Consider the following 18,333-nt stretch of genomic DNA (forward strand, 5'->3'; position numbering starts at 1 on the left):
TTATTCTATGCTATGAAGAGAAGAAGATCTGAAGAGGTCGGAGAGAAATCGGAGGCGATTGAACCACCTACCGGTCTCGTGCACTCGTCTTGAAGTGGCTTATCATATTTTTGTGCCAGTGATAGGAGACAAGGTTTGATCCCCTTAACTCCCCCCCTCCCCCCCCCCCCCCCCCCCCCCCCCCCCCCCCGGTCAACTTTGGTGACAGCTTAGCTCGGTGGTTTTTTCTGCGTAACTGGGGTCTTCATGCTTCCCCCTTCCTCCTAAATAAAAGAAGTATACTATTAATTAGTACTACTAAATTGACACGGTTGTCACTAATAATTTCTATCATTAGTGCAACTTTCTTAGTCGAGTAGAAGGTGATTTTCAACTAATTTATTAATAATATTGATTTCTATTTCATTAAAAAAAAAAAGATTGACACAATTCATTACTCCCCGCAAGGAAGGACTAGTTGATTGTTAGTTTTTTTTTTTTTTTTTTAAGGATGCATTTACTCGATGATTTAAACTACTATAATACTTGCCTAGGCAAGATACATGGCAAATAATAGTCGACCCACATAGGCAAAATCTAAGTTGGCTGGCGTAATTTCATAATTAGAGAGATCTGATTCAGTGCTAAGTTTTGTATCTGTAGCCACCACCAGAATCTGTGTTTGGCAATGTATGTGGTACAAAAGTTTAGTTAAAGATCGATTGCTATTCTTATTCTAGGATCGTAGATTTAAAATCGAGTTAGTTTACACTTTACATTGGATTGGAGTGCACTTGTCAAATCTCTAAACATCAATCATTAGCTAGAGGACTAGAGCCAAAAGGGGATCCATTTTTTCTACATTTCTTTATAGTAAAAGTTTATGCTGTTGATCCATTCCATGCGGCATCGTCATTGAACAATGGCCACCACTTTCCAGAAAAAACAACAATGGCCACCAATATTCTTGTAGACTTTTCATATTTTGTCTTTTGCAGTACACGTGATAAGAGAATTGCTAGTCTTTGGATCTCTAGTTCTTCACCATCAATGCCAACAAAGACTTGATCTCTCGGAATTCATCTTGTGGAAACTGGAATGCATATCTCATTCAATTTGAGACTATGACATCGGGAAACGTACTTGTCCCCAAAACTTCACAAATTTATCTCAAATGCTTCGAATCATCTCCACCAATTTTAGTAAAAGCAAAATTTTAATTGAAATTCAACAAATTATTTTTTTCAAGTTAGTACAAATCTGAAAACCCATCACCACCAATTGCTACTCAAAAAAAAAAAAAAAAATCACCATGAATACACAACATCCCACCACAACCACAGAAATCAACAAAAAAAAATTAAGAAACCCTCAACCATCACCAGCGAAATCAGATGAAGAAGAAGAAGACTCGAACCATCTATAGCTTGGGTTCCATGGTTGACCATGTTTTAGGAGAGCCAATGGGTGAAGGGAAAGTGCAGGCAAGGAAGTAGAAGCAAGGGGTGCTGGGTGGTGAGGATGTGGCTGAGACAAGTGTCGAAAGAGAGAGAGAGTATTGTACCGTGAAGATTAAGAATATTTTTTTTTCTTTTATTTTTTGTGGCTGGGTGGGTACTCAGGCAAAAGTACCAAATTTACTCTGTAATGGCTATTAAAGTTTTTTTGATCTTTCATTACCATAAATTCATTACTATTGTAGTGTTCCAAACATAATTATTAGTGACAATCACTATTGGTTATAGCACCCTCCAACAAATGGGTCGTAATATCTCAATAATATATTTGTGGACTATGGACAAAAGATAGATGACTATGGGAACAAATTGGATGATTGAGAAATTTTTAGGTAAAGATTTCACGAGTTTCGGGGCAGCTCCATAAGTTATACTAGTTTGAGTGGTTTTTTTTTTTTTTTGAGTGGTTAAATTATATGAATAAAACAATAGTACTTTTCTTTTAATAAAAAAAAAAAAAAGCTAAGATAAATTCAGTTTTGATTATCACCATCGATCAAAACATGTACTCGAAATCATAGATCGCCTATCAATACGATTCTCACATCATCAATAGAAACGTTCGAACATACGATATTTTGTGAAGAAATGATCGTTCTACTATCGATCTTTTATGAAAAAATGATTGTTCTAGCCAACCTGCGTTGATTATAAACAACAAAATAGCAGTACGATTTTAGTCAAATCCGAAATCTTCCGACAGTGTAAAACTGCCATTAGCTGCGCCCATGCAGCACATTTTTTTCCTTCCAATCCACATACGATCCAAGCCTAAAACTTGTGGATTAGGTTGCGACTTTTCAGGCCCATTTACAAGTTAGAACAACAAGCCACGTAAAACAACGCTTTAAAAACCAGACGGGCTATGACCATCCACCTTTGTATTTTTTTCGGTGTGGTATTGGAAGTATAGACAAACCACAAACTTTGTCAACTCTTTTCTTTCTTTTTTTTTTTTTTTGTCAAACAGTAAAGTTACACACAAGTTAGATTAAAATTAGCCGAAACACTCCGAGGATTGAATCTAAGGGGGATCCATAAGAAAATACAAATTCAGTCAACTTTGGAGCATCTTTGCATTACAGCAATGCGATTTTTGAATGGGATTTTGTAAAAGTAACGTTCCATTGTCCTCATTGAGTTTGAGCGTAGCTTATGAAAATACTCCGAACAAGTTTTAATTAGCTTATTGTGAAAAGGGTGAAGCAGATTTTTTTTTGTCATTTTAGTTGCTCACATCTGAAGATACCGAGCCATTAACACTAACTCTAAAATGCTAATCGTGTAGGCCATTTTCCTTTTAATCTTATTAGCAAGACTGTGTTAAAAAGATTGGTTGGAGTTAATCAACTCAATATGGAATGGAAGTAGTATTTTGGGTTGTACGGAATGGTCGAAACTGAATTTGGTGTCCGAGTACTTAGTCTAACATCCGATCTCTCCTCAACCAGGCCCAGGGTGGTCATAGGCTCTTTGTCGGGAAAACTAGCAGCAGATTCCTTAGCGTCCAGTACCGGAATCGTAGGCTAATTGGGCTTCAGCAACCTCTTCTCTCTCTCTCTCTCTTTTTTTTTTTTTTGGTTTTAAATACAAATTTGAACAAAACGAATAAGATTTGTTGTAAAAAAAAAAAAAGAAAATAGAAGGACAGTAAGATTGCAGTAAAGCAATTCAGCTCAAAAACTCATCTTTCCTTCGTAGCTGTCTCAATTTTGATTTAGAAATTACTTTTGATCTCACCAAGTCTCATATCGTTTGATTGAACTTTAGTAGGTAACAAATAGATTTAGCAAAAGAAGAACGAGCTTATGGGTCCAAAATCTCAAAGCGCAGGTTGTGATTCATATGAATAAAGACCTGACATCTCAACACTGCGTTGCAACATGATGCCATTGTTCATGCGACTAATATCTAGCTTTCCACCAAAATCTCTTTTTAAAGTGAATGCAAGGTGCAATTTTGTGCGAAGAGAGACCGGGAACCAACTTTCACAAGCATATATATTCACACGATTTTCCAAAACAAATTGAAGGCAACCCCAACTAAAGAAATATTAACAGAGAGAGTTGAGTTGAGTGGAGTGGTAAGATAGGAGAGACTGTCAACAGGTGGTCTTGAACCCCAAGATCTCCCACTTATCTCAAAAAAAAAAAATCCAACTAAAGAAATTGATTATCTAAAGCCTCTCAAATTTTGAGACTCAGAGCTAAACCTACTACTAGGTAGTTCATAATCAAGGTTCAAGAAATAGATGAACGGAAAAATTCTTGATCATTTGTGTTCCCAAACTGACCTTCGCCGCCAATCAAACAAGCAAAGAAGTCCTTGTCCAAGTGATTCCTGGATCCATGAACCAAACTCGAGCTTCCAGCTTCATCACAACTGCTAGAGATCTGGGAGGAAAGAGAAGAATAAGGCGTATTGTTCACCGATAACAGCATTTCTTGAGCCTTATGCAACTCCTGCTTAAGCCTCTCAACTTCACTTTGAAGCCTCTCATTATCTGCTAACAGATTTTCCAGTCTTAGCTGCAAAGCCTTGTGATCAACCTCAAGGTTTTCATTCTTCCACCGGGCACGCTTGTTTTGGTACCAAATTGCAACCTTGCGAGGTGGTAGACCCAGCTCGTGGGCTAGTTGGGACCTGCGATCTGGATCCAGTTTGTTATTGAAATTAAAGCTTTTTTCTAGGAGACTAACCTGATCTTGAGTTAGCCTTTTCTTGTGAAATTTGAGTTCGTTTTTTCGAACGCTTGACTGAATGTGGTGGTAATCCATTGCAGTTCTTGCCAAGAGAAACGTTCAAAAATGGCAAATAACTCTGACAATTATATGTGACAGGCCAATAAATTGGAGATCAAGATGTTAAGTTGGGCAGCACATCGTAATCATGCATGCATTTGGCTGGTCATCACGTGGGCTGTGTCCTACTACTAATTGAAAGTCTAGTCCTACTATATAGGATTAGACTTCAGTAATTGGTGAACTTGTTTTTCCAAACCAAGAAAAGGGCAAAAAAAAAGAAGAAGATAAATGCATGTTCAAGAAAGCTATATATATTGGAGAAACAACACGTAAAAGCACCATGATTTGGTGTTGCGTGCGGTAATATTTCAAAGGCCAACGTAAGAATTGAAAGCGTATTGATCTGTTGATCTCCGTACTAGAAAAAAAAAATCAAAATATCAGTTATAAAAAAAAATCAACACATCAGTTGCAAAATTGTCGACGCATGTCTTGTCTGTATCTGTAATTTGTCAATGGATATGGTGGGGGAAACGCCAAGTCAATGCTTGACAAAGCATACGTCTTTGGTTAATGCCCACCTACAGCTCATGATTTGAACAATTCTATTTTGGTTCGCTTTCCAACATTTGTGACCTCTCTCTCTCTCTCTCTAAGTTATAGATACAGTCTTCTCCTTCTTTTTTTTTTTTTTTTTTAAGATAAATTGACTTCGAGTGAAACTGGCTATAGCTGGATGCACTTCGACTGAGGAGAGCCGCCTCAATTGTTCAAAGTTGATTTCTTGAGGGGTTTCAGAATTGCATATCAGTTTCATGATGAACTTGAATAAGCTTTTAATAATAGTTAAGCTAAATCATTTCAAATTCAAGGTTACTCAAACTTGTTGAAACTTGACTTTAGATTTTTTTTTCTTGACTTAGATTATTAACAAACAAAATTTGAACAACCTTTTACTTGATAAGCTCGAGTCAAATGTCGAGCAACACGATTCATATTTAAACCCTGTTCAATTCATCAGTTTTCATCTGTGAATTCATTATTCATGTACGTACGTAGAGGATAAATAGAACTCAAGGGTTGAGAGCTCATGACCCTTTTTATTAACCGGGATATATATATATATATATATATATATATGACCCTTTTTATTAATCTAAACTCGTCATCTTTCTTTTATTTTTGGTAGATCCCATCCAGCAGCAAAACTTTGATTATACTGCCCCGCCCTTGAAAACTGACTGACATTTCTTGTGAGATTTCATTTTCAAACGCAAAATGAAACGCACAAATTACTGTCAAATAGAAGAGAGATCTCCAGATAGATATTTTGTTGTTGTATATATAGGAACGCAACCTACAACGGATACACTTTATAAACAATACAACTTGCGGAGACTTATTAATCCATCAGGCATGAACCAATTAAGTTACACTACTGCATTTCTTTTCCTTTTCTTTTGGGTTACGCCAGAGGGTGCCTTGTTTGATAAGATCAAGCTCTATCTGGTAAAGAATCAGCGCAAGAAAACCAAGATAATAGAATAAAATTAATGTCTATTTTCATCAATCATTTTGATTTTCTGTCCACCAGAAATGATCTCTAGCTTCTGGCTGGCTCAATTATTTGCAAGATCATGCTATATTACATATTCCCCTTAAATTCGATCGCCCGCCATCTTTAATTTTCGTAACCTATTCCAACAATAATGACAGCGTAACGACTGAAAACGTATTGTATCAAATATTTCATCGAACAATTCGGTTAAATAATTCACAAATGATCGCTTAGTAATTAAGCTGTACAAGATTTTCATAACATTTAGGCACACTGAACCCGTATCAAAATCTCCGCCGCCGCCCAACTGTGTACTGCTCGACTGAAATCACTCTATTCTCATCATTCACCGTTAAAAGAGAAACTGGTTGTTAGGATAGGAATACGATACATTTTTCCCCACCTGCCATGTCTTTATTGCACATAAAAGGATGTAGCTTTCATGCATCAGTACTTGTGGGGTTCAAATTGGCGGTTCATGAAACGCGATCGACGTTAGGGCACGGTTCTAAGATTGTAATGCTTTGAATGTTGGAATAAGTAGTAATACTTCCTCGTTAGCTTTCTGTGGAAAGTGCATGAACTTCAAAATGCGGACATATTCATTTTCTTGACCTAACATCTTCGTCATGGACGTTACAAGGGTCCCAAAGCTAGTAGATTAGATTCCAATAGTCCAGCTAATTATATGTCTACAGGACATAGCTGGAACTAAAAAGTTTTGTTTTCCTTTTTTTTTTTTTTTTTGGTATTACATCGTTTAGAATAATTTATTTTTCCCATTACAGTTATGGAGTTTAAAATTCAAGAGTATAAGATGATTTACTTGAGAGCTTGCAACAACTCTGGTAAAATTTTTATCCCGTGAGTGAATCAGTAGAATCTTTGAAATCACGGTAGAATTCTGATTCGGCTTCCTCGAAATTAAAGGGGCCGGGATAGAGTTAAGTTGATTTCTAGCTTCTAGACGAGCGAATGATACTCTATATTTCTTAGTGGAATTTTGATCAAATTGAGGAGACACTTTTACTAAAGATCTGGTGCAGTTGAAAACTAGGGTCAAACAAAATCTACAAACTAATATATTTATGAAGACTCATGTTCAACTTATTTGGGGTTTAGCATGCTGCAGTTAGCTGTTTTCCCATGCTTCTCCGTGCAAAGGGTTTCTAAGTTTTCTGATCGACTTATGTACTACAACTATAAGTGTCAAATAAATTCATTTAATTAAATTTATCCATACTCGTTCATGAATAATTGGGTATAGATATTTTAAATTTTTACATATAGGTATAAATGAGTTATCCAATAATATTCATTTAATAAATGGATATAATTGGATAACCCATCAAACTCAATTAATCCAATTATTCTCTTTATAAAAAGGACTATAGTCATTTTGTCATGATGTCCTACTTAATTTTTTTCTAAGATTATTCATTTTGTCATGATATTAACTACTTTTATTTTAATTATTATTATTATTATTTGTTAGTTTTATCTTATCATTTTATTTTCTCGTAGTTTGTTAACTTGTTCATTTTTCAGTATTACCAATTTATGACAAGCTTTATCCTCTTTTCCTACCTTTCTAAAATGAAATTTTAAATTTATGCAAAAAAAATGCTAAGGGTTAAAAGTTTTTGGATTAAATTTTTATGTTAACTTTCATATTATTTAGTCCAAATTTTTATATTTTTATTGTTCAATTATTAAATTGTATGCAATTTTGTGACATAGCGTACATATGGGAAAAGATGGTAGTTAGACTTATTGGGTATTATAAATAAATATTTAAAATTAATGATGAGTGCAAACCGCAAAGGGTGGCATAAATTGATAATTTAGTTTACAAAATGAATTTAGATGAGTTTGTAAAAGTTAGAGTAAATGGGTTGTAAATGGGTAATTGGATTACTCAACTCATTTTTTGACTTGCTCATTTATACCCATATTTTTAGATGAGTATAAATGGATTGACTTATTTATTCCCATTACCCATTTTAATCCGTCCAAACCTGTTCAAGTCACATATTTTGACACATCTAAGTATCTAACTACAGTTTAATCTGAAGTTAATTTATAAATACATAATATGACAATTGTTTACGATAAATAGACAGACCCACACAAGTGGGTTTATTTAAGCACTATTCTCGACAATAGCATGGTATGGTTGTCTTGATGATTATCATTATCATTTTGTCGAATACATGTAAAAACTCCATAGGAGAGTATTGAAAGGGTTATTTAATGACAATAGTATCATGCAGTGGTGAAGTCAGGACCCATTACAGAGAGTACAATGAGAAAATGCTTTTTAGTATATTAAAAATTTATTGTGAATATGAGTTATAGTATATATTGCCTTAGGCTTTAATTATTGTGATGACCACATTGTTTAAGTTAAAAAAGGTCGAATCTTTTTTTATTGTTTAAGGAGTGACATAGATGTTTGATATAAAAAAAATAGATCCAATGTTTTTGCAAAAAATTATTTGTTATAAACTTCGTTTTTTAGGAAGAAGACAATTCTATGTAATTTAAAAAGGAAATGCAGACAAAGAATGAACTTTTAAAATATTAAAGGAATGCAATGTAGTAAAGGAAAGAAATTCTACTGTTGTGGCGGTGCCTCAGTACAACTAGGGATGGCAGGCACCCGCCCCGCGGGGGGCTCTCGGGGCGGGGGGTGGGGCGGGGGCGGGGGGGAATTTTTTCACCCCGCTTAGAAACGGGGCGGGGGAGTATACCCCCGCCCCATCCCCTGCCCCGTCCCCCGCAAAACAAAAAAAATATAAAAAAATATATAATTATATATAACATGTAAGTTAATTAGTTATAAACTTATGATAATGATATTATTAGTTAGATATATTATATAATGTATATTAGTTTATGTAATATAATTGATATTATCAATTATATGAATAATTCTACATGTTTACTAATAGAATTTATTAATTAGTTATACTAAATTTACTAATATATTTATACTAAATTTCTAATTACACTTAATAGAATAACACTTTTTTCTCAAAAAAAAGCACAAACACAATAATGAATTAGTGATTGCATTTGTACTAAAAGTGAAAACTTGACTATTTTAGTTATATTTATTTCATCATATTGGATTGTATTCAAATAACTTCTGTTTGATTGTTTTTATGAGTTTCAATTGTAAAATTACAATGAATAATAATTTGGTGATGTGTTGATATTTTAGTACTTGATTATTTATTAAAATTTAATTATAATAAAATTATATAATAAAATTGTATTAACCCCGCGGGGGCACCCGCGGGGGAAACGGGGCGGGGACGGGGCGGGGCGGGGGGAACAGGAGGCGGGGGACGGGGCGGGGGACGGGGGGAACTAATAGGCAACGGGACGGGGGACGGGGGAGGGGACCCCCGCCCCAACCCCGCCCCGTTGCCATCCCTAAGCACAACTTATATATCATCAGCAGCGCCTTCAGTTTGATGTAAGGAAAACTTTTTGCGACAAGTGAATAAATGCTTTATGTAAGTGATTACTAAGATGCTTTACCGAGTAAAATATTAATGAAGAATAAGTTTAATTTAAATATAAAAAATTTGCCTTTAGTTTTTTAATTTTGTTCCATCAATGTTTCTCATCTTTAAAAATGAAAAAGTTGCCTTTAATTAAGAATAAAAGTTTTTTTTAGAGCAATTTTTACAAGCGCTGTTAATCGAACTGAGTAGCTCTCCAGTCAAGTCTTAAAGGTTCGACTAGGCTCGTTTTTCTTAGTAAATGAGTTGAATTTGAGTGCTATATGTACTCGTTTTTGAATCGAACGGCTCACCAACTACTTGACAGGTTCAAAATATAAGGGTCATTTCATTGCATGCCTAATAATTATGCCCTAAGTTTCAATTTCCAAATGAGGATTCCTGTTGTTGCTGCTCTAATTTTTCTTTCCTCTTCCCTTTTCCACAACCCGCAGCTGCACTTTCCTACACACCAAATCACCAATCCATCCACCACCTCACCACCATTACTCAAGCTCGTTAAGCTCGACTCGATTTTCAAACTCGAGTTCAAACTTAAACTCAAGTTTGACTAGTTGATCTCGAATAACTTTTGAAACTCGAATTACTAATCGAGCGGGTTCGAACTAGCTTGATAAATGTTTGAGTCGAGTTCAATTATCAAGTGCTTGAACTTGACTCGACTCGATTAATAACACTAGTTTTTATCATGAGTTTTACTTTCTCTTAGTGAAAGGGAAACCGATTTTGTTGCACAGCAAACCGCTTTTTTCGGTTCTCTCTCCACTTTTCTACTCTGAAGAAACAAAGGAGTTGATTCAGAGTATCTTTTCCCAGATCAAATGCTGGAATTTCATTAGCCTGACTTCGTAGCCACCAGAGCTAAGGAAATTAACTCTGGCAATAAGCTATCTGAAATTTAACCAATCAGTTTATGGATCAATGTTTGTTTCGACAGTTACAAAAGCATTCAAGGTTTCTTTTTCTGTTTAGATAGTACTTTAAGAACATGCTGAAATGGATATTGCTATATCAATTTTGTTTCAATTTGTCCGAACAGACTCAAAAAGTTCCGTAACCATTGGTTAATTATCCCATTAAACCCTTAATCTTTTCAAAGGGGTACAAGATTAACTTTAAGCCTATTGATAGAATCCTCTATAATTTAGTGTTGAGTCAATTAAATCCTTTCAATGGTCTTAAAATTTGAACAATAAGTAGAAAATCGACCCACAATAAATAACGATTGGATTTACCTCATAAACTTTTTAATTAAGGTACAACAAAAGTATATGCAGTAAAAAAGCTTCCTTTATTACTAAAGTAAGTATATAACAATTTCAAATTGTAACCAGAGAAAGACAAGTTGAATCAAATATTTGCAAAGAAAGGTTTTGCTACCCAAATCAATCACCAATAGGCTAATAAATATACAGTAAAAAACACTTAGAAAATTGCCGTCTTGGTTATTTAAAGAGGATTTTAATGTGGTATGATATCTATTTTCTATGATCTTTTAGCTCAGATGAAAAAGTTAAAAATACTTATATGGCTGCTCATAAATTTATAAAGAATAATGGGCTCCAAAACTAAGAATTGGCTAGACCTAACTGGTTTGTCCTCACAAAGTTTGACAATTACATTGCACATGTAGATAATTTGAGAACTTTCATAGCAATTTACCAAAATCCTTATACATGTAATTTAACGAGCTACAGGTCAAAACAAACTTAATGTCATTATCTTGCAGATCTGCCTGGAAATTTACTCAGGGCAGATAACATATGATAATATGTATGCCGGTCATTGTATGGGTACTCTCTCTCTCAAAACTTCTCTGTATCGTTCCAATTTTATCGGATGTCCCAGAAGGAACATGTCTTCCTCCAAAACATGATTATAATAATATGACACTTAGATTATTAATGGGTTGCAATGTAGGGTTAGAATTACTCATGCATGTTTTTGTCAAGCCCTATTATTCACCCCACTCAAGGGAAATTTTTTCTTTAAAAAAAATTAAAGCTCTGTTTCGAATCGAGATATTCACCTGCTGTCTCTCGTTTCCATTCTTGGAAACAACTAAGAAGTTTCTTTCTCTGTTGCCTGAATGGTGGAATTTATGTAGTGTTTGTTCAAGTCGCCCTGTTGAAGCCGCAAGCAAAATATTTTGGAAGCAAGAGTAACGTTAACAATATGAAGCCATAGAGATTAAATTTGTACTTGAACTCTGGAGAAAATTTGTCAAGAGATTCGAGACATAGGTGTTTTACTCGGAAATTTACATAGTTAGTTGGGTAGCCACGAAAGGAAAAACTGGTACCATATATAGATTCTATGTATGGACGTTAAATTGATTCATTCTAGAATGGTATACTGATTCAGTCTATGTTTACGGTAATTGAAATTAATCATATCATTTTCGTTTCCAAATTTTACGTTTTCTGGCCATGTTCTTCTTTGGTTAATACTTTATTATACATGGCGGTCCAAATAGTGTTACTTTTGTTTGATTATTTCCCATTGAAAAACTCAAAATTTTAATTCACCAGAAAGATTTTGATAAATAAGGCAACAACTAAAATTAACAATGTCCAGGTAATTTTGATCTAGCAGTTAAAGTTAAAATCTTAGACGTACTTTAGAGTTTTTGGGTTTTAATTTCTCTTTCATCCTTTCCGCTTCTCAAGTTCCATCACTCCCATGCTAAAAAAATATTTTAAAAGTATATATTAAACAAAGAAAATTAGCATTGGTTTCTCAACAAATCTTAAGTCAACTAGAAGAATTCCTGATGAGATATGGATCAGATTAAATATAGACTTTTGTCCTTTTTTCCTTTATTAATCCGTTGACCTCAAAGGTGACAAGAGGACCCTAATTAAAGAACTCCATTTTCTTCTCCAAGACCATCTTCTTTCTCTTGTAATACAAATTTTTATGGACAAATACGCGTCTCCCTAACACATGGGTAGAACCATTAGCTTAGGTAAGAAACATGATTAAGTTCCTAATTGCTGATCAAGGACAGTTGATTGCATAAATGGATGGTGCAGACATCAACTTTTTTTTCAATCATATTTGAAACGAGTTTCAAAGATGAGAGCGTATGGTAGATAAATCTACCATTCGAAAAAGTTATCATCCAATATGGCTAAATCCTGATTAAATATTGTTATGGATTTATTATTATTATTATCATCATCATCATCATCCAATAGGATCATGGTTCATTTTCTGTGCGTGTTATTTTTCTTTTCTTCTTTTTGGTAGAGTTACACGTACTCATATTTATTATTGGAGCATCATATTGAAATTCATATGGTGTTTCCAGTATTGCTTGTCCTTAAGCCAGGAAAATCATTCTTTGGCAGTGAGGTGTGAGCAAAGTGGCTTAATTATCTTTGCCAAAACATAAGAATGCCTATACTTGCCAAAATATAAGAATGCCTATACTTGAAAATAAAAAGCCTATACTTGCTAAATAGCACAACTTTTTTGCATCTTTCTCACACCATTTTCACATATGTCTAGTGTATTTTGTGCTTCATTGGAATTTTTTTTTTTTTTTTTTAAAAAGGGTCAAGGTTGAGAGATCAAAGCTGCCTAGTGTCACCTCAGCTAACTAAAAAGCATTGGACCAGAAGATGGGCATTTATTGAGAACACAAGAAATTGCTACCATCCTAGTTTTCCCCATACGTATATGAATTATTGTAGCATGCAGGCGGGCGGTGAGTTAACAAGACAAATACATACATTTGCATCAGTCAGACAACACAAACACAAAACTCCTCCAATTATCAAAATTGGATCCAGCCTACACCAGGTACAATTTATATAGCAATTTTTTTTATTTTTCTATTTTTTTTAGTTTTTCTTAAATAGTTGAAGGAAATTAATTATAGGTTTCAAGAATGGGCCCTTTTTAAGGTCATTTGTTTTCATGCTTTTCTCTCCTTGTTGTCTAATATGTTTTTGTCCTCTCCTCCCCCCCCCCCCCCTAAAAAAAAAAAATCTGATTCTTTACCATATTAGCACCCAAAAAGCATTCCATATAAGAAGCTAGCTATGGCCTCTGCCCTCCTACCTTTTTTTTTTTTATTCCCTTGCAAAACATGTTTAGAATTTCTACGGCCACATCCTTGCTTCAATAAGTGTGAGGAAGTCTGCCAAGTTTACCAACTTTTATCAAAAGTGCAAGGTCATAAGGAGTTTTGACAGTAAAACAACGGAGGAAGACTTCAGAAGTCATCGAAGAAATTTCGAACCAAAATCATTATGCGCATATGATAATCTGCTGACACCGATAGGCACGAGGAATTATTCGGCAGATTTCTTGAATATAATTGCTCAAAAATCAAAATCAAATCTTTTTAGATAACGCAACTGGGAATCTAGCTATTGTCTTTTTCTTGCATACGATTGTAAAGGAAACTTTGATGCATGCAGCTAGATTATGCATTTGAATATTCCCGTCTCAAATAATAAATGGCAATCTTATCCTGTTAAATACATTACTATGGTACTAGACATGAGATGATTAAATGTTTTATTTATGGATTGCTGTGTCCTAGAAAAAACAAATGTCCCTGGATAGAAATTGACCTAATGAAATTGTAATGCAACCATGCACTATATGCCATGGTCAACGTCATCAACTCTGATCATTAGTCAATTAATGTTTCTAGCTAGAAGGTTTTACTCTCTTTTTTTTTTTTTTGCACCGAGAACAATCTAATTTCATCGAGTTTGTTTGACATTATAGGCATGCATTTATTCTCGTTTATCTGTTGCATGAGTTAATTATGCTCAAGCTGAGTTTCAAATGAACCACTAGTTATGAGACTAGTTGGTCAGGGAGTTGAACTCCTGCGTGATAGATCTTGATTGATCAAAGATTCAAATCCTGACTGGCAAGTTTAGGGTAGGAAGGGAACAGAGGAGTAGGAGGAGGTAAAAAAAATGGAGTTTCAAACGGTCAATATTGAGATATATATTTTGTTCACCTTGAATCTTAACACCTAAGGAGTATTAAGGACTACAACGAGCTCTAAAAGGTCGAGAAAACATGATGTCTTAAGTGAAATCCTAATCAAAAGCGTGTGCTAATGAAACTGAATTCTTTAGGATGAAACGCAATGGATCAAGAGCTTGAACCGGAATAGCAATATCTTAACAGTCAATTAGCTAGTTGCCCTAAAAAAAGTTGATAAATCAAAAGAAAAGAGGGTTTTTACATTTTGCCCGAATTGATTCTCAGCATTTTTATGTTTCTCCACCCTTTTTTTGGCTTTAACAGTGGAGAATGTTCTATGTTAAACGAAAGCAACTTGATGTCAAAAGGCTAAGAAACTTCCTACGTAACTAATTGCCTGTTTTGGGGTGAACTTCCAATTTGATGAAAGCAACAGGTATACCAAGCAAGAAAGCGTGCTTACTCTGTCAAGAGCGAATACAGCCAACAATTAAATGACGACCATTACAACAGGATAATTGGTGATCTCGCCAGGATACGATTTTACGATTTCACACTATAGATTTCACCCTCTCTCTCTCTCTATATATATATATATATTCTCTTCCATCCTATGTGGAATGAGGTTCATCGCACTATCTTCCTGATCAGTCTCATATATCAATGGAAGGCATCAATGTTCTCCCGCCAGGTTTCAGATTTCACCCCACTGATGAGGAGCTCATCAATTATTACCTCAAGAACAAAGTCTCTTCTGCCACAAATCCCTTAGTTTCCATCATAGCTGAAATTGATCTCTACAAGTTCAATCCTTGGGACCTTCCCGGTACTTCCTGAATCCTAACCTTCCATTTTTTTGTATTCCTAAATTCATATCTGCTTAAGAGTTGGTAAAAGATCATTATCATGTCATGCATGGCTTATTGATACCATACACTATTTCTTTGAAACGCAGACAAAGCCTTGTTTGGTGAAAGTGAATGGTTTTTCTTCAGCCCCCGAGATAGGAAATACCCCAACGGGGCTCGTCCGAATCGATCAGCTGCATCCGGCTACTGGAAAGCCACAGGAACTGATAAACCTATCCTTTCTTATGCGTCACAGTGCATTGGGGTGAAGAAAGCTCTGGTATTCTACAAAGGTCGTGCTCCAAATGGCACGAAGACTAACTGGATGATGCATGAATATAGGCTTCTCAATGATAGCCATCATTCTTTAGTGCAGAAAGGATCGATGAGAGTAAGTTCATTGGATTACTACTCCTATCTCCTCGTGGATTTTCTGAGAAATAAAAAACGAATACAAATCGTGATTTGTAGAAGTTTGAACTGGAAAATGTAAAAGGCACCGTAAGGTATTAGACATTTGTGAAATGGAGTCAAGTAATCATCCCGTGAAAAGAAAACAACTCGGACAAGTTCAGCATTCTTCTACACATAATTAGATCATTTGGTTGATTAATCATTCAAAGGTTTGAAAGCGAATATGGACCTGACAGACAGCTGTTTCAAAACATTGATTCTTTGTCTAGTTTGGTTAACCCTTTAGGAATGCACGAAGTAATGATAATTATTAGATTCACCAAAATCCAAAGCAATGTCTTTCCTCGCGTTTCTCTCCTCAACTTCTGCCTACTAGTATTAGAGCACCTGCGTCACATGTGGGAGGTATTGTGGTTTGTGATGCATAATCAAACAACATTTTTATTTAGATCGATTAGAAAATGTTTTAAGTATTTTAATTACTTTATATTCTATAATCTAGCCTCAAAACATAAAACAAAATTAAACTATTTAGAAGATTTTACTTCTCCTTAAATAATGAATATATACTTGGATAGTAATATACTAGTATAGATTAAGTCCAGTAAAGTCAAGAAGGAGAATGGAACGCCTGCTTCCCACCGATAGGTGGAAAAAGTCTGATGATTGGCATCATGGTAACAAAAGATCATTTGGTCTGATAATTTTTGTCAGGTGATTTACCTCCAAGAGTTATCAGTTTTTGAGATTCATGTTTGACGTTCATATTACCTTTTGATTAATGCAGCTGGATGACTGGGTATTATGCCGTGTTCGGCAGAAGAGCAATAATAGCATTGAGCCAAGGGAAGGAAACGCCAAAAGCAGGTCCAAGCGGACATTCCCTTGTGGCTTCGACGCCTATGGAGAAGGAGAAATCGCTCAGAATATCAGCTATTTTGGAAATAACCATTGGCATCCACAACAAAACTCTGATAGACTAATTCCATATGGGCATCTTGATATTCAAGGAGGAACTTCATCGGATCAATCGAGCTCCCAAGAAAATTTCGAACCATCCCAAGTTAATATTAACATGAACCATTCAATGAAAGATGCATTAGAAAGCATCAAAAGAGTGCTCTCCCTCGGGAATTTAGATGAACAGGGATCAAAACTGCCAAATAAGCGATTACGTTCTTCTTTAACTCCATCATCAACTTATTTGGAAAACTCAGGCATATTTGTGATTCCTAATAATCCATAGCCCAGATTTCGCTGCCAAATCCTATGTCATTTTCGGAGATCCAGATTTGTTAATGTACATTTCATTCTTGAATAGTGCTACAAATCCGCAAAAGGGTTGTTTTCAACATCCACGAGTGCATGGCTGGATCCTGCTTTCCACCATAGCCCATCTAGTACTTTTTGGGCAGGTGACAGGTGGATATATATATATATATATATATATGTCATCATTGATTTTCTTTTTTTTTTTTACTTTTTTATCTTTATATTGAAAAAACGAATCTCTTGTTGTCCCGAGCAATGGCTGGGTCGATGAAGAGTGGTATGCACATACATGTATATGCATGTCTTGTATATAAATTGTATATGATGATATATGTATTTCTTCATAAACAGAATTTCAGAAATCCAAAAATCAATATTATGATTAATCAATGATTATCCATCTTGTCTGCTCTGATGAAGAGGCCATGTTTTACTTGTTCTGGGTTGAGAACATGTCAAATGTAGTGATCGAGTCGAACCACATACTAGATCTGAAAATTTGCTTGGAAGATATATTAATTACTATTAAGATGAGCAAGTTATATACGTGTTAACAAAAGCAAATCAGATGATGCCTAATATTTGTCTTCTCCAAAATATGACATGAATTATGGGATCACAATTATCAATTATTGTGGAAGTTAGCTTAAATCAATCGGTCTTTCAGTGTATGAGACATCAAAATATTTAGTTCTTGAATCCAAATTAAAGCAACAGCTCGTCCAAAACTGTTTAACATGACCTATTTGTTCTATTCTTTGGTTCTCGGAAATTATCAAAGTTTGCAGCCGAGCTGTTCCTTCTGTTGATGACATTTTGCAGAGGCTGTCACATGTTAAGTATATGATTTATTTATGCTGTATTTGGAAACTTTGATTCTTGTTTGTCACTTTATTGATAACTTCTTCTAAACATTAATGTGAATCCCATTTAAAATTTTCCCACAATGTAGGCAATTTTGTAATCAACTGCTTGGAACTTATATCCTTGCGTGAAACCATAAAGATTATGTAACTTGCTCCTGCAGTGAATTTAGAGAAATTTCTAAAATTATTATGATTTTAAAAAAAATTCTACAAAGGGGGTATTTTGTGTACTGGTTTCTGTTTTTGGGGTGTTCGCATTTAGCAAATGCGAGCTCCTTGAGCTCGCATTTGATAAATGCGAACTCTCCTTAAATTTCGTAACAGCGAAAGTAAAAAAAAAAATAAAAAAAAAAAAGCTAACCTCGCATTTCAGAAATGCGAGTTGTATGTACCTCGCATTAAACCACAAAACCTCCGTTGTCCAGTGGGCGCTGCAAGCTGCAATTTTACAGTTATGATTATTGCTAGTGATCAAGTATGCACTATGTCCTGTGGGGTTTCAAGTCCCACATCGATGTTGGGGGGGGGGTTGGGTTTGGGTTGATAAGTCCCCTGGACACCTTCAAAAGTTGCCGGCTTTTGAAGGGCTGTTTGGGGATTAGGTTTATTGACAAAAGTCTGAGTCCGCTCAGGGTTTGACAAAAAA

The 18,333-nt window shown here is 35.1% G+C and overlaps 2 protein-coding genes across 2 annotated transcripts; one reads left to right on the forward strand and one right to left on the reverse strand.

The window, feature by feature from the left end:
• Positions 1-3,736: 3,736 nt before the first annotated feature.
• LOC113723915 (homeobox-leucine zipper protein ATHB-52-like) lies at positions 3,737-4,273 on the reverse strand. Its single transcript, XM_027246874.2, has one exon. The coding sequence runs from the start codon at positions 4,271-4,273 to the stop codon at positions 3,737-3,739; it is 537 nt and encodes a 178-aa protein (XP_027102675.2).
• Positions 4,274-14,925: 10,652 nt separating this feature from the next.
• LOC113723916 (NAC transcription factor 29-like) lies at positions 14,926-17,174 on the forward strand. Its single transcript, XM_027246875.2, has 3 exons — positions 14,926-15,113; positions 15,243-15,526; positions 16,337-17,174. The coding sequence occupies exons 1-3, from the start codon at positions 14,951-14,953 to the stop codon at positions 16,793-16,795; spliced, it is 906 nt and encodes a 301-aa protein (XP_027102676.1). The 5' UTR covers positions 14,926-14,950; the 3' UTR covers positions 16,796-17,174.
• The last annotated feature ends 1,159 nt before the right edge of the window (positions 17,175-18,333 follow it).

Source organism: Coffea arabica, chromosome 2c, assembly GCF_036785885.1.
Source record: "Coffea arabica cultivar ET-39 chromosome 2c, Coffea Arabica ET-39 HiFi, whole genome shotgun sequence".
NCBI lineage: Eukaryota > Viridiplantae > Streptophyta > Magnoliopsida > Gentianales > Rubiaceae > Coffea > Coffea arabica.